We start from the raw sequence: 26,223 nt of genomic DNA, 5'->3' as shown, positions 1-26,223 counted from the left end.
TAAAGTGATCCTTATATTCAGTCAGATTTTGGTTTTGGCACTTCACACAACTGTAAATAAACACATTGTTGTTCTAAGCTACGTTATGAGCTACTATAGACCTTTTTCCTGTGATGTCACGATCGTGCTGGACCACCATGTGTTGTGATGGTAATAAGTGCATAGTGTTGCGATGGTAATCTACCTATTCAAGATAAACTAGTCAAGCATGCAGCGTTTGCGTGTGTGCTTGCACGTGGTTGAAGCTGCCCATAGGTATACATGCAATCACTGTGGCCAAGGCGGTCCACACATAGTGGTATTGTTTACATTTAGTCACGTGGGTGAAAAGGTCTATAAGTGAATTAGCTAAGTTTACCGAGAACTGGGTTTGTGATTGTAATACTGATGTTTCAGTTCCCTTTAAAAAGTTTCCCAGGCTTTTCAGGAAACTTATCTCCTAACAAAACTTCCAGGAATGGTGTCTTCACCTTTTTGAATCTAGAAGTTACAGGTTCATGCGTTGAATCAGCGACAAGTGTCAATTTGTTGCGTTTCAAGAACTTCCAAACTGAGTGTTGACAAGGTTCATAGTCACTCATACTCTGCGTTTGATTCATCAATTTAGGTAACTGATATTGTGAATCGTCGTCAGACAATCACCCACATGGAATGCGATATGGAACGCTACCTCCATCACCGACAACGACTCAGTAAGAAACGAGAGAAGACTTTCCACCGACGAGACGAAGCCATCCGTGCCGGGAAGGATGCTGTTATCATTGCGGAGCTGAACGATCAAATTGATGGTTTGAATGCCAACATTGAATATGTCCAAGAACAGATTACAGAATGCCAGGCTAATATCATGGAAGTCATGGAAGGGAAGGTAAGATAAGAAGAATGATCCGTTTTGATATTTTAGCTTTGAATCCCTAAAATGAACAAGTTTGAGGTCAGTTGGGAACAGTATTAATTATGCGTGAGTGAGACCTGCTCTATCAGTGCGGTCGTACCCCAACTTACACCCATACTTTGCTCTCAAATGACCATGTTTTTGGAACTACCAAGCTGGCTCGTGGTATTAAAAAGAATTAAGATGCGTAAATAGGTATGCAGCAACACGGATGAGTGACTGTTACCACAGAAGTTATGTTTGGAAAAGTGAGATGTAACCAGATGTTAACATGTGATAGTGTTAAACACACATTGTAAAAGAGATTTATGTTCATCATTTCAAATTGATTGGCGGTATACATGTAAAGATAATGAAAATGTAGGTAATATTAAAGTTTGTTTGTACAAAAAATATTCAAGCAAACTTGAATCAGTCATTTGTTTTTCAAGAGATTACAAAAGATTTTTTGTGATGTACAGTGTATTTGAGTTGTGTTACAACTGATCAGTCTGAGTAATTTTCCTCAGTTGTCAGTCATACTCAATGTGTAATTAATCTACCACATAATTTGATTTTCTCATCGCAGGAGGGAACATGGGTATGTGAAAACATGTTTCTATGGACTCCAAAGTTTTTCACTTTTCAGTTCTGTGTAAACCAGAGTTTGGAATTGTAGTCGTCCCTTGCATGTTGTCAAAATGTGATCGAAATGTTGCCCCTTTCATTCGGTTTCTTTTTGGTGTTAACATGAAAATTGTGATTGAAAAACATACACATGTACTTTAGCCCTCTGTGACTGCTAGTGAACTTAGGATGTGTTTACAACACAGTTTCGTTTAAATGTCATGGAAAGATTTTTGTTTTATTTCCAACTTCCCTTCTCAGGTGTGTTTAGACTTGGTATCGAGTCAGTCACAGGTCAATTATCAGGTCACAAATCAGGTCAGCACTACAGAGATGAACAATAACTAAGGAATATCTTTATTGCAATTCATTTACAAACTTTAACAAGGTGACTTTGTAGAATGGAATGACTTGTGGCTGACTCTGTTACAATGCTGGTCTACATGTACCTGTATTTAAAATTGCATCTGAGAAATTGTCCAACATTTTACGTTGTTTGACCCATTTTTTGTTTTGTTGCTTTTCTGAGTGAAGTATTTTTATGTCTTGTGTAATGTGTTGTGCAGTGAGACCCATGTACTGCATGCTTCAACTCATCGTCATTGTTATGAGACTATTGTGATTCTAATAACTCAAAATTTCTTGATAGCGCATTTGTCATACTTAAAATTTTCTTAATCACTAAAACACAAGAAATTCCTCGTCCAAGTTTGGTGAATGGATCCAGAGGGCAGGAACTTCATGGAGGCACCGAGGCAGTTGCCATGATGCCTCTGGTCTTTGCCTCATTGAAATGTTTCCATAGACAAGTTCAATTTTCTATGAATGCAAGTACCCTTTGTAAATGAGAAATTGCCTTGCTGCTTCAAGAACAAAGTTCCTGCCCTGGATCCATTTGAAGTAGATTTTCTCAAGCGAACGACATGCTACCTGTAGATCATTATATATTCCATCATGCAGAAACACCTGTCAAGGAGCACTCACACCACCTGTAGATCATATCCAATCATGCAGAGACACCTGTCAAGGAGCACTCACAATAGTGTGATTGGTTTTTACCAATCCATCAACTTTAATACAGATACGGTTACATGTAGCCAACAGTGGAATTTCATTAATAAGAGCACTGTTAATAGAAGATTCTGCTTAGCAAGACTATGTTCAGGGCCCAGTCTTTTGTTTTTCATTGTTTTCATTTCTGATAATACAAGACTCGTGTTATAACAAGGTACATTGTTGTATGCCAAGTCTGAAGGACCTCTTATTAGCGAGGTTCGACTGTACACATACTTGTAATGTCGACATCGGCCATTGTGATATTTGATCATTATGTTACCCCGGTACTTTGATTATGGACTGAAAACTAACTTGAACAGGATATACATGTAATCAAAACTTAAAATTTATTCTAAAGGTGACTTATATACATTTCTGCTCATCACTTCTGCACCTGTACTTCTGGTGCTAGTCTCTCATACCAGTTGTTCTTGTATATTTGATCCCATAGGATGAGGTTGATGTTGGTGATGTTACTGCCATCATTGACAACTGTAGCCTGCAGGAGGCTAAATACATGCTAGAGCACTTTCTACAGCTCACCATCAACAAGGTTTGTCACTCGAAACACTATCAGATTCACTGAAACTCCTTTTTTTTACCCCGAGAAACCCAGATATGAAAGTGTTGATAATTCAAAGTCAAAACTCAAGCCATGTAATGACTTTAAAAAGTTGAATCTTGGAGATAATCCTTTCCATGTAATGACTATTCATTATCTTTTGTTTATTGTTTGTTGAGCATCATTCTTAACAAGGAATGCATTGAGAAGGATGTTGCCTATTTTAATGTGACACTACCTGTGTGATGATCAGATCCCAGAGAATCTTAAGACCCTAATTTCAGCAATTCATTTTAGAAAGAGCAAACTGAGTTTGGATGTGTCACCCATTTTGTCATCCAGATGAAACTGGACAAGGTAATGGGTGAAAAATGTTGAGGATTCCCATTGCTTTGTACGACGCGAAATTCTTTTAAAGAACTAACTCAAAATGTGCTCCAGTGTCTTGTGAACAAATATGGACTAAGATTCCTTTGCTGTGCAGGGTCAGCACGCTTCGCAGAAGGAATCTCAGGTCAAGGAGTTGGAAGCCAAGCTTCACCAGGAAGAACAAAACAGCTTCTTACAGCAGCAGCTCCTGCAGCACGTGCTGTCGGGCCAAGACCTGGATGTAGAGTTTGATGGGCTCTACATGCATCCAGAGCCTGAGAGCAGCAGCAGTGCTGAGAGCTCAAGGGCGCCCTCGCCAGTCGAATCCAGGTCAGTTGATTATCTTAGTTTTCAAACTGTGTCAGAACTTTTGTTTAGAACTTCAAGAAGTTAGGAAAGCGTAGAAATCTAGTTCATCGAGCAGAAAGGTGATAGGGGTAAGTACAGGTGTCCTTCAAACTACGGTACTACCTGAAAAGTTTGGAGTGGAATTTCTGTTATCTAAATTGGTTTCGTACAGTTGAGAACCTGTGACAACATTCCATTTGAGCTTTCCCCTCCTGTTAGTCTGTCAGAATCAACAGTGACTTTATCTTTTTGGGAACGTCAGAAGCCAAAATTCAACAAATTCTGTGTGGTTCTTGTACTAATGAAACACTTTCATGTAGAGTGTATGTTTTTATACTGTCCTTCCAGTGTCTTATTGACTTTCCCACCATTTGTGTGGTATGTATGTGTAAGGTCACAATACTGGCCAACTTTCATGATGCAAAAAATGAACTTTAATTTATCAGATGATGTAACCATTTTCAAGCTATGTTTGCTTGAGATTATAGTTGTACATGTATTTGAGAGATAAATAAAGATAAATAATTCAGTGTAAATGCGAGTCTATAATTTTTATTCACGTTCAAGAGCAAATTTTAGTTCAAAATGGCGCCCAAAAATGGGACATTGCTTGAACAAAATTTAATGAACTCAACTACTTTACTTATAGCTCACGTATTTTATCACAATGGTCATATTTTTTGAGTTAAGCAATGAAGTAATATTTTGGCCCTTTACAAAAAAAAAAATAAATAAATCCACGCTCCAAAATGGCAGCTGAACCTGCGTTAACGTTCGTTTCACATCGTGTCCACCACACCATACCATGACGAAAAGGGCCAGAATCATCATTTACAAGCCTCACCCTTACCTGTAAAAGCCATTTTTATTCGAAATGAGCTTAATAAACATCGTGTAAAATGTGTGCTAGACCATAATTACCCTCGAGGATGAGAAAACATCAGCATATCGATCGCGATAATTTTCGTGTCCATTTTGTAACTAACGTAAAATGTCCACATGTTTTAACTGGTGATCAACGCAGTCTGACTAGTGGTCGTACACGTGCAATGGTACCCTGCATGGATGACCTAAAGGTCAATTGTTTTAGGCTCGATTACGTCTTTTCCGAGATAAAGCTATTTTAAGCACCGTGTCCACCGCGCGCCGCTTTCGCGTCTCTGTGTAACGAACGGAGAAAGTTGCTGCGCGCGACAGCTTTCCCTCCAACAATCAGGAAAAGAGCAGCCAATATCCGGAAAAAGAGCAGCCAAAAGGTTTGTATCAACTTAAATAGATTTTATTTTCTGTATTTTTTTGTGAAAAGAGGTCAGATGGCATTGTAAAAGGGAAGATTTTAATGGATAGTCAGTGGGTGATTTTTGGGCTTTGTCGCGGACCGCTTGGATGGTTTCGTGTGAATCGTGTCCATGTTTAACGAACGGAAGAAAAAAATAGTAAACATCTGAAGTCCCGCTTGAAATTGCAAAACGACAAATAATTTACACTTTTTAAGCTAAAGTCCATCACAAAAATGAACAAACTTAAAGAATAGCCTTGCCAAGTTCAAGAAATCATCAGTGTTTCACGTTCGTTACACACCGGCACTTTCGACTTCGCCCCATTCGTATTAAAAGTCGCCCCATTTGTCATCCAATAGTATGGGGGCGAGTTCGCAGTGAATTAAAAGTAAATGGAGCGAAGTTGATGTAACACGTAGGCAAGTGATGTTTACACAGATAGGGGAACTTGCCTTTGTGGAACCCCTGGGGTCTTGTTAGAGTTTTTTTTATGTTTCTACAAATCAAGCCACTGCCGGTTATGTTAAAAAATTGTTCTATTTAAATTTTATTTTTCTTCTATCTTATTTCAGAAGCCAGAAAGGAGAAAAAGATTCAATGGTTGGATCAGATTATATGTCTGTAGATTCACATGTCCTTGTGAAAGAAGCTTTAGTAGTAATTAAATCAAAGATTATTCGATTTCAACCATTCCTGTTGCCATTTCTGTAATTTCAGGACCCCACAAGAGCCTGCCGATCGCCAGCTCACTCCAGGGGATATAGTTGTAGTCGCATTTGAAATTCATTTAATGAGATGTGCCATGTTCTTCAGATGGGATCGTCAGTGTATAGCCTCCATAATGAAATACAGTTTTAAAGAAACAAGATTAGAGTGAAAAATAAAATAGTCATTGACTCAATTTACTCGTTCCTCAGAATTGTTTAATGTTGCAAATGGTGCACATTTAAATATACATACATGTACTTAAGTTCACAATGTCAAAGATTTCAACTTCTGTGAAGCTCATGTGCAACCTTCTTGCATGCATATACATGTAGGGCATTTAAAAATAGGCTGAAGTGGCTTATCAGATATGTAGATCACAGAGATGCTCCCAAGAAATGGAAAAGTATGTGCATGTATTAACACCTGCACATAGTAACATAGGCAATTTTCTGAAGGTGAGGCAACTACCTTGAGGGCTCCAGTAAAGCAAGTCATAATAAACTTGTCACATGAAATGTTAGCTTTGATTCGAAATTTTTGGTGTCCGTGTCATTTTTGTAACTAACGTTAAACTACAGGACAAAGATCTTTGAAATTGAGGGTATCTGTTCTTTGGTTGTCAATGATAATGTCCTCTTTGAAGTACTTGCAAGCTTCGCAACCAGCTGTTTTCCTCAAGTCATCAAACTGCAAATCATTTAAAATTGTTGTGTGTGAAAAAGTACACTTGTTAACGTTAGTTACGGTGTCCACCTTATTAAGATATCGTAAAATTAGTAACAATTAACATTTTTTTTAAAGATGACTTTCAGAAAGGAGGAAAAGCTTAACCACAACAATACAACTCCACATTGTTTTTCTTTGACTTTTATTATTGCATGGTTGACTGCAAAGTGGACACCGTAACCAACGTTAACTTATGAGGCCCCCCTCTACAGAAAGCACTGCACGGAAGAAAATTTCTTGGGCCGATTATCTTCCCATTGCTATTTTCTGATAGAGGGTGGTCCATTGTCATAATTTAAAAGTAAATTAAACACTTTTCACTAGATTGAATTTTTACCTATGTGTCCCATTTTTGTTGGCCAGTATTGTGTCCTTACACGTATACGTGTATCTTTGCTTCTCGTCAGTGGCTTTGCCCATATTTTCTCCTATTCTGCTTTCATTTATCATTTCTGTTGGCTTCTCCTTCTTTTGCAGTTGCCTTTCATTCAGAATCATGTTCATTGTATTTGCTCAAAGTTTTCAGTCCAACAAGGGATATTGTTTTTGAATTTGAACAAACAAAGTTACAGAATTGATTTTCATTTCCAAGCAGTGAACATTTTATTTGTTGACTTTGTGACGTTTGAGCTTGTGTGTGGCACAGATGTACCATGTCCTTGGATTTTATATCCAGCAAGAAATGAGACCAAGGGGTAACCCCCCCACTTGCCCAATCCCTATACACACTCTAGATTGTTGTTACTTAACACATCCCCCCCAAGATGGCTGAAAAGAATTCCTCAGATTCCAGTGAAACAATGACCAACACAATGCAGGGGGGTTTCTTCCGTTTCATATCTTGCTTCATGTGTTGGATTTGGTGCCCTTTGCATCTGTGTGCCGCAAAACTTCATACATGTATATGTTATATTTGTGGAAAACAAGGTGTTGATGTCAAACTTTGTGATTCCAGAACGTGGAAATCATTTTATAGTGTAGAGTTTACAATGCATGATCTCAAATTTTACAATGGATCTTTTTATGGTGATGGATGGTGATTTGACTTTTCTGTAATGGCGGCTTTCTTATTTTACTGCTTTTCTTTTCTTGCTTTCCCCCCTCTGTCTGTTATTACCTTTCCTGTCATCTTTTCTCACAATCACAATCTTTCTTTCCTATTGCGTCTCCTGTCTTTGCCTTTTTTGTACAACAAACCTCATCTCATATTGCTCTTCCTTGGTTAAATATACATGTACATGTATGTGTAAGTGTCACTTTCTTACATCATCATTTGTTTGTCCATTAATCTTGCTTTTTTTCTTTAACCATGGACATCTACTCGCTCTATAATTCCTGTCCGTCCCCTCTATCTGTTTTATTCCTTTGAGTATTACATTTTGACAAATGTTGCACTTTCCTTCCCGTGTCGATTCATGTACATTTCTAATCCTAAAACCTTTTTTTGTGCCTCTGAATCCATTTTTGTTTCAACCTGTCTGTCTCCTCCATCCTGAATTGTTCACCTCTGCCGGTTTGGTCTTTGGGTATCGACTCCTCATCCTTCGTGGTTTGTTCCCAATTTGCAATCTTGTTATGGACATGCTCTGCATTAAATCATTGCTTCTTTATCATTTCTAAACCATTGGTTTCCTGGTTTGCCTGTTACATGTACATGTATGTTTAATTTCCTTTGAATTTTGAACTGGCTTCTTGTTGCATTTATGGTATCATTTGATCTCATTTGTGATTTCTTACTTCATTTCTTCCCATTTCAACTGTTAATCTCTTGAATGTTTGACAAACATTGATTACTCTGATAAACATTGATTGCTGGGATAAAAATTGATTACTCTGATAAAAATTGATTACTTTGATAAACATTCCAACCGTATATTGATACTTCTCTGATTGATTCCTATTTTGTATTTTTGTATCTGTTTTACATGTATTACTCAATTTGTCAATCGTCCTGATTTTGTTTTTCACTTCAAAACATTCTGATGTGGATAAAACTGACTCTGTTCTTTCACGGATATTAATATGGACGCTGCTGACATATTTATCTTAACAAATAATGTGGGCTTGATTGATTCCATTATTTTGACAAATCAAATTTGGAAAATCCTGCATCAATCTGTGCTATCTGGAATATATTCAAAATTACGTCAATGTGAATCGGGATTTGTAAACTGATCCGGACTGATACACTGATTACTCTACCATTTGTTCGCAACTTTTCGATAATTTCTCGGATAAAAATCACGGGATTTAACTGTCTTTGCGGTCCTAAAAACTTGATTTGTTTCTGTGATTACCTGCTGATCTTATACAGTTGGATTTCAGTTATTGTTGTTGCCTTCCTCGTTCTTCTGCTGCTCGTGTTTTATACTCTTAGATACCTCCTGATAACTAAGATCAAGAAATTGTAGAGATTAATTACATGTAGAAGTGAAACATTGCAGATGGCTGTCCCTCCAACAGCAAGCACTTGAAAACCAGAGAAAAAAATAAAAGAACTTCTCCAAGGAAAGCAGAAACAAGGACACCTTAGTGCCCAAACTTACACCCTCTCCCTACCCTTGTACCTGTAAATATTTTTCATTTGAGGGGAAGGGAAGGAGAGAAACGCTGCAAATACACTCTTGTAAATGATATAAAAGAGCAACTCTAAGGAAAACATGTCTTCTCTGATTTTACCTCTTCAAATAAACATGGAAGCATCTAAATCGAACGTAGTGTCATATGTCTTCACAGCTCAACTATAACAAGCTAAAAAGGGATTTTTTCTGTTCATGCCAAGATGCGAATTCTGAACATGCTGAATGTAAATTGTGTCATTCTGAGAATGAAATGGAATCATGGAATCTCTTGAAAAATGCTGGGGAAAAAAGTTTTCCTTGAAAGTCAAGGAAAAGTCATGGAAAGTTTGGGAAAATAGGGTGTCTTAGAATTCTGCCATCAGGGAAAAAGGTGATGGAAATCAGGAACATGGAAGTGTTAGTTTTAATGGGCTGCTTTGATGTGATAACGAAATAATGATGACTTTACCGGCTATCCCTCTCTCTCTCGGTTTATAGTAGTGCCTATGGTAATCTTCTGATTCATAAAATTGTACATGTACATTATACCTAACAAATTTTCTCTGCAAAATGATGTTGAAAGCCATGCAAATTGTCACATTTTAGTTCTGGAAAGTTCTGGAAAAGTCAGATTTCTTCGGGAATCCAAGCTAGGTTTAGGGTTCACCCAGTGTAATTTAACTTGTGAGAATAAGAGTAAAACTTCTCACTTTTTTATGGTGCAGGACCAAAATTATGTACACTATAACTGTGAAAACTGGAGAATTAGGCTAAGCATGAAGTTAAAATGATTCGTTTTGCAGATTTTAAAGATTTAGGTGGAGCTTAAACACTTCAGTTTGTTGGTTGTTTTGTATGGTACATGTTCATTTATTTAACCCTAACCCCCTAGGCTCCTGCACTAGAAAGCATACTGAACCTCACAAAATCCAACAGGTTCATGTACTTGTCTATGTACTTGTAAATGCAGGTTAGTGTACCAAACCTGATAAACTCCAACAGAATGAGCCTGTTGGAGTTTGAGTGATATGGTATGGATGGGTCTACTTGCACTGAACAGTACCAAACCTGACAAAATCAAGCATAGTCCAACAATTGGTACAGCAAGCCAGACACTGCACACAATGAACCCTGTGTGTCCCAACTCACACAGAATCCAACACCATCTCCCTGGGCCTTTCATCCCAAGTCTCACAAAATTCAACAACAAGTTCCTCAGGTACGGTACCAAACCTGCCAAAACCTCACAAAACCTGCGGTTGGAGTATGGCAGGTTTTGGGCAGTTAGGGTTAATGACCACAGTTGTCCTTACTCATGGAGCTGGTTTCATCCATTTTCATTTCTACTTGAAAGGAAGTTTTGATATCCAAAAACATGAAATTCAATTCTGTATGAATGAAGTGATAAGCTTGTAGTGCAGTGTTAAGTTTGCATGTGAAAGTAATTATCAGTAGCTCAGGGACTGTACATTGGAAGTTGTTTCTATATAAATATTTATCAATTCATACATTTTGGGGCAATAAACAAAAGTAACATTAGATGTGTTAGTAGGAACCTTTGCATGTTTACCAGAAGCAATGTAAAAGTGTAAAGATAGAGGAAATGGGTAATTGCACAATTAAATGTACTGACAAACTTTGTCCATCAAACTTGAATCCTCAATTCTAATTGGTCGATCCACGGCAGCAAACAGTGTGATATATAACTGTTCTGCGTTTTGTCCAAGTGTAACCTACATTTGACCCATAGGGATGGATCTGGATTCTTCATGATTCAGATGTTCATTGCTTTGTGGCATGGAGTGACCAGAGAAAATTGTAACTGATTGTGACCTCTCATCATAATCAAGAGTGAATATCTATGTATGAAATGCTACATGATAAAATTGACTACACAGAGCTAGTTTATCCATAAACATCAGAAAACAGGCTGACAATACGGAACTTGCTTTCAGCATCTTAAATTCTTCCAACAAGAAACAAGAAGAACTGTTAGGTCTAATGTATATGTATGTGAATCCAAAATCTCATTTTCTGAAAGATTCTGTCCCCTGATATGTGCAATTCTCAAATATAACAAAAATTAAGAGTGCGTCTGTCACTGAAGTACCACTTGAAAACCATAAAGCAAGCCTTGAACACAGCTGTTCCTGATTTAGTTCTTTTTTTTTAGATGCCATCGGAGTAAAATGAAATAATCTTCTCAATGATTATGCACCGTGCACTGTCTTGGAGATCAGAGAAATATTGAATAAATAAGTAACTTCCAGTAACAATTTGGTAAAGTTCCTTCCCCATTTGTAGTTCGCTTGTGATTCCATCCCTCCTATGTCCTCTGAAAACTGACTGTTATTGCTACCCGGTAAACATGAATCTAGCCCATTTCATGTTGATGTATGTACAGTGTACATGTACATTACCAGAAAAATTTCTCTTTTAATTTGAATGCATGTTTAGTCTTGTAATAACCAGTGTGTTTGTTGTGTTTTCTTTTCTCCCCTGGTCTGAACCCCTTCCCTTGTGATTGGTGGAATTGCCTGCATGTCTTTGGTGTATGCTGGTATGTGATTGGCTACAGTGCTAGTACCCAGAATGCAATGCAGAATCATGCTAACCCTGGTTCGTTACCTACTTTTGAATACCACCAACTTCCCCCAATGCCGCCTTCACAAATCCCGGTTCGGACGACAAGGGAAAAGGTACGTAGTTTTTAACTTTGATTCTTTAATCAAAGAAGAAGCCAGTGATATTTCACAGGGCATTCCTAATTGCCTTCTTTATAGAGTACCGAAGTAACTAAGTCATGCACACAATTATCCGTGTAGAAGACATTAGCACGAGAACTATTCGTTTGCATTACACTTCCTGGTTCACATGACGTCATGTTTCAGTATTCTGTGGTGGAAAGCAGAGCGCTGGGGTTGCACAAAGCATGTATCACAGAACAGTTGTTCCTGACAAAGGTTATCACAATGCTTATACCACCATTGGCAAGAGCCGCTGCAAATGAGCAGTGATGGTGTTACCACAGTTACCAGATTTGGGTACTGTGCACAAGGGTGTGGCTGACCATCTGGTACTCCATAGCTATTCGTAGTAAGAAAGACAACGTTATGAAGTCACCAGACACAGTCTACCTGCCTCCTTGATATACATGTATACAGGAACAAGGAATGGCATATGCCAACCAACAATTAATGTGTAATCATTGATTAGTGGTATTCAATATCTCATCTAGCCACCTGTCCTAAGAGCAGCAAAAAACAAATTTGCATGGGCAATTCTTGCTTGCGCTATAAAATTCACAAGTCTCCATGTATTCATGTAACTCTTACACTCTGGTAAACGAGTCTTCATATTTCCTTCCAAAATGTTGGTTGCAAAGGAAATACGGCCTCGGCATGTACTGTACGAGTATGCTGACGTTTAACCCTAACCCTACATAATACTATGCAGTAATCAGTGCTGCCGCTTGTAAGAGGACATGGCCTTATTGTTCTCTGAAGCCATAAAATACAATTGAAAAGACAATGTACCATACAGTGCTGTGGCACCATGAATGCATGGATTTATTGTTCTCTGTACGAGTAACGATGGAAGTAACCTAGCCAGAAGTAGTAATTTGTAGCGCTAGGTCCTTCAGGCTCAGGCTATTAGTTAGTCTTTTGTAGTACTGAGTACTGTAAGCCAAACAATATGCTTGGCGGTTAGGGTTAAGGATCCTGATGGCCTTACTTACCTCAGGCAAGACGTCGCACAGCTACCCCGGAGGAGCTCCTCTATGCTGGGCCCAAGGATCTTCTACTCAATGATGCAACCCCCCTCTTACCCCTGATGGAATCCAACGAACCCTCAGGGGATGAGTCAAGTCTGTCCTCGGACACTGGTACCATCATTATTCCTCCACCTCGATTGACGGCAGCAAGACGAGATAGGGATAATCTGTCTAGGTGAGACCATTACTGGATTCGTATTGACTTCGTTTTTTATATCAAGCATTGGTCAGGTGTTTGGCGCTGGCTGGAGTAGAGAAAAATGAAGCAACAAACAATATCAGAAGGGCTTGAATTATACATGTGAACATACATTGCACATGCGTTGTACATGTGTTGCACATGCGTTGTACATGTGTTGCTCATGTGTTGTACATGTGTTGCACATACATTGCACATACGTTTTACTTGCGTTGTACATGCATATTTGTACATTCGTTCGTACTTCTACCAGTGCTCTATTCTTACCAAGGGCAGCAGAACACTTTTCACAGTCTGGGACTTTTATGAGACCATCAGGCATCAGCCATTACCAGACAGATCCATAAAGACCCTTGTTGAAAAGAAGTCATAAGACTTGCTAAGAGTAATGGGGCATTAACCGCTCAGTTGAAATGGGAAAGGGGGGAGGGACTAGCCTCGCTACCCTCTGGCTCTGCCACCTATGCTTTAGACCCAACAAGGTTGAATGGTTGAATACGGGCGATTTACAATACAGTGCACCACCAAATGTTGTCACAGATAGGCCACTTTTCAAGTTTACATTTGGCATACTGCTGCGATTAAGTGCACTTGGTACGTAACTTAGGGATACTGTCTTTGATTGAGGTGTTCCGTACACCACACAAAATCATTATTTTGACCACTTTCCGGTGTCACCCATTTGCAATAAGCAATTCGATTTTCAGCCAAGATAAACAAAAATTTGGAAAAAATTCAAGTTTTCCGCTCACAGCACAGCTAGTGATAACCTCTTGGTGGCGCACTGTATTGTGAACTGCCCGTATTGGTCAGTGTACTTCTATGCTGTTCTGACCACAGGCCTGGTCAACGTAATGATTCACCTTCCCTAAGAAGGAAGCTACACAGCATCCTTCATCAACCTCAACCAGTCACGTCCACTCCTATTTGCTCATCAGTGTAAGTAAAGTTACAATATTACAGTGACAGATTTGTAATACAGCAGTATGCTTTTCACAAGAAACGTTTTGGATCCCAAGTCGGCACTGACTATTTAGAGGGTGTTAGAAAATCTGTTTTGGCAAGACATTTTGGGGACAACGCGATTTTTGTCTACAAAGCAGTGTTGTATTCGAGTCCATCATACCAATAGGTCCCTGCAAGACCCTTTAAGTCTGCCACAAGTCATTCAGTCTTCAGCCAATTCACAAGCTGTTCAAATGAGCTGTGACAAAGGCATTCTTTTGTCATTGTTCACCCTGTTACCTATGACTGGCTTTGTGAAGGAACTTGTGACTGGCCCAGTGAAAGAACTTGTGACTGGCCTTGTGAAGGAACTTGTGACTGGTCTTGTGAAGGAACTTGTGGCTGGCCTTGTGAAGGAACTTGTGACTGGCCTTGTGAAGGAACTTGTGACTGGCCTTGTGAAGGAACTTTTGGCTGGCCTTGTGAAGGAACTTGTGACTGGCCTGGTGAAGGAACTTTTGACTGGCCTTGTGAAGGAACTTGTGACTGGCCTTGTAAAGGAACTTGTGACTGGCCTTGTAAAGGAACTTGTGACTGGCCTTGTGAAGGAACTTGTGACTGGCCTTGTGAAGGAACTTTTGGCTGGCCTTGTGAAGGAACTTGTGACTGGCCTGGTGAAGGAACTTGTGACTGGCCTTGTGAAGGAACTTGTGACTGGCCTTGTAAAGGAACTTGTGACTGGCCTTGTAAAGGAACTTGTGACTGGCCTTGTGAAGGAACTTGTGACTGGCATTGTGAAGGAACTTGTGACTGGCTTGTGAAGGAACTTGTGACTGGCCTTGTGAAGGAACTTGTGACTGGCCTTGTGAAGGAACTTGTGACTGGCCTTGTGAAGGGACTAGTGACTGGAGTTGTGTAGGGACTTGTGGAAGGACTTGTGATGGACTCAAATGCAACACTGCTACAAAGTTTTCTAGAAATATGCGTACATCAAGCATCCTTACTTCTGCAGATGTTTGATTCCAACCCATTTTGAATCAGAAATGAGTGCAGCAGTAATCTTAGATCCTCCATCGACGTAATCTTACATTTCCTGTCATCCTGTTTCCATTCTCATCCTGTCTGCAGCGAGCACACTCCAGATCCTTCCCCTCCCAGCTCTCCACCACCCACCAAAGGCCGAAGTGAAAATGTCTTCTCCAGACTCACCCAGAGCAACTCCCCAGCCGCACCTCGCAATGGCAGGTGGGTGTTCTTAATTGGTTATGTACAAGGAATTTAGCAACAGTGAATTTACATTTGGTATAGAGGACCGTTAGCTTCTGTATCAGAAAATAGTAATGCACTTTAACTTTTAACCCTAACCCTCCTCAATCCTTCACCTGTTGGAGGATTGAAGAGTGTTAGGGTTAAAGGAATTGTTTTGCAACTTAGATGTATTAAATTTTGTATTTACAAAACTCACGATTAATTTCTTTCCTGCAATGCCTCACAGCAAGCCAACTGCTGAGGATGATGGGTATGTGATGAGAAATAATTGTCAATCATTTGTATTTGTGGAGTTAAAATCTGTGTTTGGAATTTCCGCTTAGCGAATAAGGCCAACTCCGGGAAAGGTGATAAGTCCTGCTGTGCCTTTCTGTGCAATAACCCGCTCAACGTTGAGAGGGGAATTTTTCTGGGTGTTTCAAGTTTCATTTCTTTTGAGAAATCAATCTGTCGTTACTACAAAGTTTCAGGTTTTATATACCAAAATGTTTCAAAGGGAACATGTTGGTTGCTGGTAAGATTTAACCACTTCCTGCTGGGTGCCTTTGGAAATGCGTTGTCTAATGCTGGGCGATTTTTCAATGTCTTCGGTTTTCAAAAATTTACATCTTTTTCCTGAACGCCTAAACCCCATCAAGTGACTGTCTGGTGGCTACTCTAATCTGACAGACAACATCTATTGACACCCTAGTATTTCAGCCAGGCATGCCGCCTTGTAAAAAGAGCCCAGATTGTGCGATGTTGTGTAATTTTCTTTTGCTCCCAAAACTGCCACAGTGCACTGCTGGCGGCTTTTCAATACGGGCCAGATGAGCGTGCAGCGGTATTGTATCGCTCATCAGTGGAGTGCTGGAATGCTTTTGTCTCCGGTGGTAATCTGCTCTTGCTGAATGCCACAAATAATTGGTATAATCTTTCAAAACAATGACGGATTTCCTCCGCTATTGTCAACTGAAAAAATGTTGGCAATTCCCAGCAGTCCGGCCTTTTGTTGTGATTACGGTCTTGTGTTACAAGGCCCAGCTCTTTTGTCTGATTTCGGGCCCGGCTTTGTGTATAAAGAAAACATACATGTACCCGAAACCGGGCTCACCGGCAGCAAGTGGTTAAGGTGATTCGTTCAAGCCTAAGTTTGTAATACTCACATTTTTTCAAAGCCTGTTTTCTCATTTATTGAGTAGAACTCAAAAGAGCTAATTGATACAGAAAAAAGGCATCTCCCCAAGGAATAGGCTATGGAAGGAAAGGAGGGGGGGTGGATTCCGTCCCCCTCCCAGTCCGGCTTGATAGGTCTCAAATGCTGTCATGTTTGTTGAGAAGTTGTTCCTTAATTCAGTCAATCTTGAACGGCAGAGGTGTTGTTTATATTCTTTCTTAGCTGCTAAAGAATTTCATGTTCTGTTGAAGACTGTTCTATTATTTTGCTTGGTTCTGTGTTTCAGTTCTTGCATGATGCATGAAGAAGATGGTTTAGTCCAACCTCTTCAGATCTCACCCAGTGATGGGATTGACACTTCTCGTCTTTTTTTTCCCAGAGGAATCATAAATCCCGTCCCAGTCAAACCACAAGGCAAAGCTCCTTTAGTCTGTTGTTACACCGCTGAGGGACATACCAAGGCTGTGCTGTCTGTGCAAGCTACAAATGATCTCTTATTCAGTGGATCAAAAGGTGTGATCTTCATAAATTATCCGCTCTGAGCGGGAACTAGAGAGGGCATGTTTTATGTGGAAATGGTGGTCCTACGGTGGGAACTCAAAACTTAGGCAAGTTTATGCGCGTTGGATCCGGGACGTAGTGAGTTTGTGCTACCATTTTAGAATAATTAGTCTTTGCATATGTGCCAGGCACATTGAAACACTTCCCACCAACCTGTCCCATCTTTGTCAATGAGGGTGCATTTCAACTCAGGGCAGATAGGCATTGGCTTCCAAACTTTGACCCTAACCCCAAGTATGTGTGACAAAAAGTGATTAAATTTGTAGGACTGAGGGGAGTTAGGCTATAGGTGGAAAGGCTTGTGGGGGCACCATGCGAAGGAATATATCTCTTATGAGTATGTGTGGTTCTACCGCAAACCTTTTCCTCCTGTTGCTGTCTTTCACCATGAATAGCCTGAAATTCCATCTGAGTCTTAAGCTATTAAAGCCCTTGTCTTTGTACAACTTTTCCATTCCAATAGTTGGCATGGTTATCAGACTTTTACTTGTAAATTGGAGTTATTTTATTGCATATTTAAAGAAATTTAACCCAATGTAACATTTAATTAATCTCTGGAGGATTGATTAAGGGGCTGAGAGATCTGACACCCCCCCTAGCTCCGTAAAACTCTGTAAACCCCCTCCATGTCTGTGAAAAATAAAGCTCTGTTTTTTGTACCATGCAGATAAGAAGGAATCGCACCTGTTTCATTATGAACCAACTTAAGACTGACTGTTCCCATTCAAGAATGCCTCGAGTGATGTTTTCTGTGTCTAGAAGAGACCATCTTCAGTCTCTCTCCATGGCTCATCACCACTACCAACCAGTTGTAAATGTGAACTACAAATCTATTCATTTGTTGTTTATTCACAGATCGAACGGTCAAGATTTGGAAGCTCGAGACTGGTCAAGAATTGTCCACTCTATCTGGTCATCCAAACAATGTAGGAACCGTCCGGTACAGTGAGGAGAGAGGATTGGTGTTCAGTGTCTCCACAGCATACATACGAGTTTGGGATGTCAGGGAACCGGGCAAATGCATTAAAACGTTAAGGTGAGCTTTTTGTCATGATGAGCACAAAAGGTTAATGTTATTCCCGTGCAGGGAAAAAGAGACTTCAAGCTGATCTTCACAGTGTAGAGGCTTGTTGAGGAGAATCTGTTGGACATTTGTGGGTACATGTAGCAAATTAAGTTTAATGTATTTCTCGTGAATTTTGCCAGTAGGGAGCCTATTTGAGTGCCACAGCTTGGCCTCTGCAAGATCCTCTGCAGTGCATGTGTCATGCAGCATGACACAGCTCAAGAGATGTTGATAGTCTTCAGGCCATGTGGATTTGGTGAATGCCAAATAGAAGTTTGAGATTATGGAAGTGTCGTCTTCTTGTTTTTTTTGCCCTTCCCTTTTTTAAGAAATTCGACCAGAATCCAAAGGGACCGTGGAGGGACAAACCATCAGCACCAGGAATATGACCTGTTTGTGAGGCCAATAAATACACCTCTTGCAAGGATCGGAAGATGCCAGTGCACTTGAAGAGAAATGTTGCAAAGATTCTAAAAGGCTTGACCTTGGTTACATTACATTATTGTCCCTTTCTTTGTGAAGATACATGGATAAAAAGCTCATCATGGATATCAGATATAACACAATTTTTCAGGGGATTTTGAAGAAATCCCATCTGACCTTACATGTATTTCTGTGGATATAGTTCGTCGGGTCACGTCTTAGATGGCAGCGCTGCTAGCAGCTCATCACGGACGGTTGCCATGCCAGCGGGTGAGACACAGGTCAATGATATAGCTGTGAATAAAACCGGAACCAGACTATACGCAGCGGCTGGGAATATCATCAGAGTCTGGTCCCTGACCAAGTACGTTCCATACCATATTAATGTGTGTTTAAGAATATGGAGTAGAGGTGTCTATTACACTATGCCACAAATAACAAGCGACCACACAGATCGACCAGCCACCCCCAACCTATGCATATATACCCCATTTTTCATTTTATTAGATTGTTCTTGAAGCGTTGCTGCTTGTGATCTAAACAGAAGCAGTAGATGAATGGATTATTTTTTACCTCCGTAGTTTCCAGTCCATCTGTAAGCTCTTTGGTGGTCCTTCGGCGGCCATCATGTGCGTTGCCGTGGATACCCAAGATGACTGTGATTATGTGTATGCAGGATCAAAGGACCACTACATCAAGGTATGCTGTTCAGCTTTGATCCTGGACTGACGAAAGTATGAGGAACAAATATTGAGGAGTTAAGTCCCAGACTTCGTGTTTCCTGGCAAGAATATATACTTGAAGACCTCGTCAGAAGTTGGAGTCATTTTATTCTTTCTTCTCTAGTCAAGTGGCCGGTAGACAATCATTCACATCCTAGCTTCCCTTTTGCTGTTATACAAACTAGTCTTTTTATAGTTTATACAAAAGCTTCACCAAGAAAATTGTAAAAAAGACAAAGAGAAAAGGTTTACTGGTACACCAGGTGAAATCAAACTCGTCTATAAGATTGGTGGTTCTTAGAAGACCTGGTGAGTGTACTGTGAGGATGCTTTGGCCATTCCCAGGAGAGAAGCTGGACTGGGATCTCTCTTAAAAAACATTGTATGAGGCAACCACACTTTGAAGTGTGAACAAAATTATGATGGTGTTATCTGGAGTAACATCGTGCATGTTGCATAATTTGTAATAAACTGATTGCATCCAGTAAGTCACATGACCTAGAGTTGGTATCAATTATCAGTAAACGTGGGTGCCCCCCAGAAAAAGTGTGTCATAAGTGTCATTTACCAAAAATAAAGTTGACGGGTACTGCAGTACTCGGACTACTGATGTGCTGAGTGCTGTACTGAAAATCGGCTTTATATTTGGTAAGCAACTCTTGAAACACAAATTGCTATCAGAGGACGCCATGTTTGTTGATAATGTATTTATACCCACTGTAGGTTACGTGACTTAGCAGGTGCAAACAGTCTGTTCCATTGATCCTTTCTTACTGGAGGTAGGGTTTTCCTTAATTGTGTACGCCTGTTTGTTAAGACACGTACATGCTAATAGTATTCTCTCTGATATTGATACAGGTGTTTGAGGTACCAAGTGCCGCGACAGGTTGTTTAACAGCCAAACACAACTTAGATCCACCTCACTATGATGGAGTTCAATCTATTGCCATCAATAAACAACTTCTATTCAGCGGCTCAAGAGATGCCTGCATTAAGAAGTGGGATTTGGAGAAAAAACAGCAAGTCAAGGTAAAATTGGAACGTTTCATTTTCCTGAGGAGTTTCTTTCCTGATTGTCCTGGGTTCAACTTCACGGAGCTGCTTAACAGTTAGCAGAAATGTTATGCTAACTTTAGCAAAAATATTTGCTTTCTTTATACAGCATTATTTCATAGCAGTCATTGTGCTAATAGTGGCGTGCGCATAGAGAATTCTTCGTCACTAAGTTGAACCAAATCTTTCCCCTGAGGTTAGCGTGCCTTTGGCTGTGCTTTAGGTCTCCATGAAATACATGGAGCCGTGAACTTGGGCCCTGATCAGAAATCTGTTGGCACCATGCTGCGGTTAAACAGGAAAACCGAACTATGTGCCTTGATTGTTTTCAGATATTTCTTTGATTAAAAAATTTAATAAAAAGATTGTGCTGATCGATTCTGTTGTTGACGAACCATCCTACGTGTACATGTACGCATAGTTAGGTTACATGATTTGATAAGATTTAGAGTAGGATCACTCTTTTATGGGGGGGGGTAAAATTTATCAGAGCAGGGTTGAAATTTGAGAATATCTTTCATGTAATCTGTACTGTCTGAAGTGTAAAGCTTAATTTTGTGATTTCTGAGATATTTGTTATTTTTACTATGTGTGGAGGAGACAAAATAGATTAGCACAATAAGTTCCGTTTCTCTGTACCAAGAAAAAAACTTGTCCGTAGGTGTGGGGTATTTGTTAGATCCGTTGTTTTGTCTAAGACCAGCTTGCACATTATTCCTCCAGACCATCAACAGTGCCCACAAGGATTGGATCTGTTCGCTAGACTTCTTGCCAGGCCGTGATTGTCTGCTTAGCGGCTGCCGTGGAGGCTACCTCAAACTATGGCACATATGGGACTGTTCACTTATTGGAGACATGAAAGCACACACAAGTCCCATCAATTCCATAGCTACCAATACAACGCACATTTTCACCGCTTCCAGGTAAGTTTGATTTGGTTCTGTAGTTGATGTGGTCCATGTTTTACATATGTGCTGATAAATGTACATGTAAGTACAAAATAGATGTACATGTTTCAAGGGGAGTCAGGTTGGCATGGTATTTTCTCTCTTCACCCTCCATCTGTGGTGGCCCAGGTTCCAATCCGGATCAGTTCACATGTGGATTGGGTTTTCGGTCCCTACCTGAGTCCGTGGGTTGTCTCCGAAACATTTATCTGGGGTTTTCCTCCCACCTCTAAGACTGAACATTTCTCCATAACTTTCTTCACTCATTATCCCTCCAGTAATTGGCACTAAATGTGCTGTTAGATGGTCAGATATAAATAAATAAAGACGCTAAATGCGTATGTAAAGACATGGTCATCACATAATTATGAAGTCGTGATATTCATGGATAACTGTTCCGAAAATGATATTGCCAAGTTTGAATTTTGTTTGTAATCACATTAAGCGAAGCATTGTAATGATATTTTTCTATACGTGAGTTTATAAAAGTGTTCAACAATTCTGCTTAGAACTTGTGGAAATAACTTGACGCAAACAACCAGAATTCTTTCAGAATAGGAAAAATAGTGGAAGTGGAAACTTGATCAATGTTCACACTGTTGTTAGCTGATTTCATTCCTGATACACAAACTGTAAGTTTTATTCCAAGCAGAATGAGTGCATTCCTGTGTATAGAACCAATTCTAGTGCCATTCTATTTGAGTTGGTGACACAGAATGTTATGCTTGTGTTTGTATCTGTCATGGCTGTTCTAAAATCTGACTGTATTCGTGTCTTTCCTTCCCTCTTTTTCTCGAATCTTCTATAAAACAATTTAACAAACTCGTTGCAAAAACGTGTCATTTTTTTGTTTAATATTGAAACTTCTTTTGTTGATTTCACTCCAATTGTAATCCAAATTAAAAATCCATTATTTTATGGCACGTAAATCCGTGCCATGTTTCTTTATTGCATGGATAATTTTCATTTTCTCATTGCATGATTATTTTGTTACATCTGTTGTATAATTTTCTTGCACCTGTTACTTTGCCTGTCCTGGTTGTGAATTCAACCGTAGCAATGTCATTCAAATTTGGAAATACAGTCCCAAACATGTGAATCGCAGATCCTACACTATAACGGACAAGTCTCGTTTGCATGTAAAATGGCATAGTCTATCCAGCCTGAGTGAAATATGAAATTATTTTTTAGCTGTAAATGTGCTTAAAACAGCTCAGATACTTGCGTGAATAACTCGACTTCATGTCAGTCTAGAAGTTAAAGTCTCCTTTTACCTGTGCATGGTACTTGTTAGCATGTGTATGGTTCTTTTTTTTATAACTATGCAAATTTTACACTGCATCACAAGTAAATACTCACAATGGTTTTAGCATTTACTGTTGTATGAACTCTTTGTTCTGTCAAATGAAATTCATATTTTGTCTCATGATACCCTTTTAGAATGGATTCTGAAGTTGATTTGACCCAAAAAGATCAATTACAGACTCAAAATAAGATTGAAGAATAAAAAAATCTAATAATAGCTAGCCATAGATAGAATTGTCTTTGGTTTGACATCCTCTTGCCTTAATACATAACTAACATTTAACTACACTGCATATTATTTTGCTACTTCCTTCCTCCCCTTTTTCTCCAACTCCACCCCCTCCTAATATCCACACAGCGATCGCACTATCAGCGTATGGAAGCCTCAAGGTGCTCTGGAAATTGCTGTCAAGGAGAATGGACATAACAGCTAGATGAGAACAAGCATAAACACCTACATGTAGGTATAGTAAAGTTGCCCTTGGCGCGAGCTCCTGTCAGGACCAACTCTTGCAGAAAACACTGTCTAACCTTAAGTGTCTTCAGATGTCCCTTGTTGCCTTGGAGCCACGAGTCCTGAGTAAAACCAGCTTATGTAGGGTGTGTTTGTTTCGTGCAGCTTGGAGTCGCAATCAGTGATCCAACGTTGGTTCACTGACACCAGAACCCACCCTGTGGAAAGAGCAAACCAGCGTTGGGATCACTGATTGAGATCCATTCGCGTGTGAAACAAACTGACATACAGTGCTTTCCATGCAAAGCGAAGTCATTTTTGCTCACCAGGAAGGCAAAAGATAGAAGCTTGATTTCACTGGTCCCCATGTGCTATTATATTCTATTAGAGACACTTGGGAGCCAGCTTCAATCATTCCTATTGTTGAAATATGTAATATTTTTTCAATTTTGCTTAAATTATGGATTAGCTTATGGAAGGCCTAGTAAAACAAATCAAATGCAATGAAAAATTTAATTACACATGATGAGGAGAAATCGATGAATTATACATACATGCATACAGATGGAAAATACGGTGAAGTTGGCAAGCCAAGTTACAAGCCAGGGTCTTACCTGATTTATTATTTTGTCATAGATATCTGAATCCATATTTACATGTAGTTTTGATATATATCCCGATTGGACTTGTGAATCTTTGTTTTTGATTTTTCTTAAGTTACATGTTTATGTACCTTCACATGGAATAATTGGAATTGTTTGTTTGTGTACGCTTATTAATTGAGTCATGGTGTTTGTGGTAAAATATGTTTTGGTTTTGTTTTTCGCATTTTGGGTCAGTAGTATCTAACAAAAAGGTTTTTGAGCAGGATTATTGCTTTGGTTGTTTTTTTTTGGGGGGGGGAGTGTAAATATTTCAGGAATATTATAATTTTTGCCGCACAAAGGTCTTGAAATAACGTGGCAGAATTGTCTGTATAAAGGTAAGGTGATGCGTAAAAATTGGACAATTGTAAGTTGCAAATGTGTATTATAAAATGGTTTTAAGTTGGAAGCTCTTGCATGTATAAATTGAAATTCAAAAGAAAATGATATTTAAATATTTGGAATTCAACAGAAACATAGTGGATATTATAATGGTTTATAAGGAATCGTTTGTTCCAGCCCATAAATTGACGGTAAAATATTAAAAATAACTTGGATTTTTCATAGGTATTGAAATAATGAGAAACATTATCGTTCTAGAACCATCTTTTCTGAGAGAAAGTAAAGCGCATTCCTGCAGAAGCAGCAACCCAAAATGCCGAGCGTAAAGCGCTTATGCCCATGCATTGGCTTTGCATCTTCAAACAATACATCCCACATCGATGAGCTAGATTTTTACAAACAAATACCTACCAAAAAGAGAGCAAAAATAGGTAATAATGACTTCCGAGGTTAGACGCAGCATTTTTACGCTTGCACATCCACACTCAATATATAAAACCGTAAATTCGGCGGACTTTTAATCGGCCTGTTTACGGCTCTAAACACTAGAACATATGTTGTACGTTGCACAGTTTGTCAAGTCAAATTTCAAACTTCATTTTCGATGAATGTTGTGGTTTTTGGTGAACAAAACCCGTGATTTAAAAGCGTCATTTCAATAAATTTCAATAGAAATGCTGCGTTGAAAACACCTGTTATGAAACTCTTTCGTTCTACCAGATAAGCGTGGGTTCTTGACGAAGTTCCGGTATTGAACGTATTCGGAACTGGGTTTCGACGTTGGTGGCAGCTTACCTGATAACTGTAAACTGGCACCCTGTCCATTCGTTCTCCGTCACGTCACTTGGGCTCCGTCTCAGGCTTCAACTGTTTTATTTCCTTCCTGACTTTGAAGTTATAAGGGCAATAGTAAGTCTGACAGTACCCTAAAACATCAAGTAAGATGCAAAAGAGCCAAACATTACAGTATTTCAATTTAAGTTAAACGCTTCAGGCCACAATCGAGGATTGTTTCCTACACGAAGCCTGAGACGGAGACGAAGTTGGGTATTGGAAAACGGCCAATGTACATGATTACACAAAGACGTAGGAACAGACTGACTTCAGTCATTCATGATTTATTGTGGTCAGTTATTTATCTCAGTGGATTCCAACATAGTTTACAATACTGACACAGCACGTTCGACTTTCAGAGAGATTCTTAAAAAATCTCCCTGATTATGAATTCGACTTTTTCATTCGCCAAGTGGACTATTGAATAAGCCAAATTGATTTAAATCGAAGAATCTTAAAGTACATGCGCAGTGCATTATAAAAACCGGTAGTTAAGTCAAAGATCAAAACCAAAGGTCAGAGTTCTGAGGTGACGAATCAGTGTGTGACTACTGTGAAGATGGTGTAATGTTTTATCCGTGAAACAAAAAAATCGTAGTCTGGAAAATCAGGATTTCAGCGATTGTCAGAGAGTTTATATATCGCATTTTGTGAAGCTGGTAACGGAGCAGCAGTGTACAAAGAAATGTATTAGGTAAAAGTAGCGCAATAGACTTATTTATTTTGCTGAAAGGGTTTAGATATTGATTGATATTTTATTACAGAAGTATTGTGGGTGCAACTTTCATTGGCTGTTTTTATTCCACCATGCTATGGTCACGAGGCTTGTATACTAATGTGTTGCTTTCCAGTGCATAATCATTGCTTGTTGAGAAAGGGTCTATCTAACGTATATTCACCTTTTTGAGGATTAAGAGAGTTCATAATAAGGTTAAGAAAAGACTTCAGGTGTGTATAATATCGTTTTTTTTTTAATTGGACAATCACTTCAAGGTGAGGATCTTCACGTGCAATTCAGACTTGTTTACATATTCCTAATAAAAAATTTGTTCAGAATACACAATCATGGATTGTGAATGGGGTTTTAACCCTATCTCCCTAGGGTGTGTGCAAAATCGTATTAAAATTGGAGGATTCAGGAATGTTAGGGAGGGATTAGGATGTGTGTACATGTATAATAAATGTACCTGGATTCCAGTTATGGTTTTTAGATTGTGCAAGGTTTCTTTTGGTGTTCAGTACTGAGTGCAGTTGTTTCTGGTAAACGCATCGTCGCAGATTTTGTTTTGTTTGGCTAGTGGTACTTTTGTGCTCCGAACTTCAACTACGAAAAAATCGTGTGGCATTCATACCCCTTGCAAATGCTGCTTTCAAAGTTACTGACCTGTGATTTTGACTATGGTAAACAGCTTTATGT

At 39.3% G+C, this 26,223-nt stretch overlaps 1 protein-coding gene and 1 long non-coding RNA gene across 11 annotated transcripts in view; both read left to right on the top strand.

Moving 5' to 3' along the window:
* The window catches only part of LOC110981120 (kinesin-like protein KIF21A), a 47,168-nt gene extending 21,161 nt beyond the window's left edge, over positions 1-26,007 (top strand). For 3 of the 10 annotated variants that reach the window (XM_087130950.1, XM_087130946.1, XM_087130945.1), the window contains 17 exons: positions 608-868; positions 1,464-1,475; positions 3,009-3,110; positions 3,604-3,818; positions 4,185-4,214; positions 11,690-11,810; positions 12,856-13,061; positions 13,926-14,024; positions 15,159-15,275; positions 15,526-15,549; positions 16,835-16,968; positions 17,872-18,052; positions 18,708-18,869; positions 19,087-19,204; positions 20,086-20,256; positions 21,004-21,203; positions 22,285-26,007. In XM_087130950.1, coding sequence (XP_086987076.1) covers positions 608-868; positions 1,464-1,475; positions 3,009-3,110; positions 3,604-3,818; positions 4,185-4,214; positions 11,690-11,810; positions 12,856-13,061; positions 13,926-14,024; positions 15,159-15,275; positions 15,526-15,549; positions 16,835-16,968; positions 17,872-18,052; positions 18,708-18,869; positions 19,087-19,204; positions 20,086-20,256; positions 21,004-21,203; positions 22,285-22,405 — 2,274 coding nt within the window. In that variant the 3' untranslated portion in view covers positions 22,406-26,007. The remainder of the gene's footprint in view (positions 1-607; positions 869-1,463; positions 1,476-3,008; positions 3,111-3,603; positions 3,819-4,184; positions 4,215-11,689; positions 11,811-12,855; positions 13,062-13,925; positions 14,025-15,158; positions 15,276-15,525; positions 15,550-16,834; positions 16,969-17,871; positions 18,053-18,707; positions 18,870-19,086; positions 19,205-20,085; positions 20,257-21,003; positions 21,204-22,284) is intronic. The other 7 variants (XM_087130951.1, XM_087130947.1, XM_087130949.1 and 4 more) reach the window with 7 other exon arrangements.
* Positions 4,222-6,358, top strand: LOC147795784 (uncharacterized). Its single transcript, XR_015423588.1, has 2 exons — positions 4,222-5,092; positions 5,689-6,358. It is a non-coding gene; the product is annotated as an uncharacterized LOC147795784 (long non-coding RNA).
* Positions 26,008-26,223: the final 216 nt, after the last annotated feature.

This window comes from Acanthaster planci, linkage group LG21 (assembly GCF_054643075.1).
Source record: "Acanthaster planci isolate LZ-2023a linkage group LG21, COTS_SCS, whole genome shotgun sequence".
NCBI classification, from domain to species: domain Eukaryota; kingdom Metazoa; phylum Echinodermata; class Asteroidea; order Valvatida; family Acanthasteridae; genus Acanthaster; species Acanthaster planci.
This window is presented reverse-complemented; position numbering and strand designations above follow the sequence as displayed.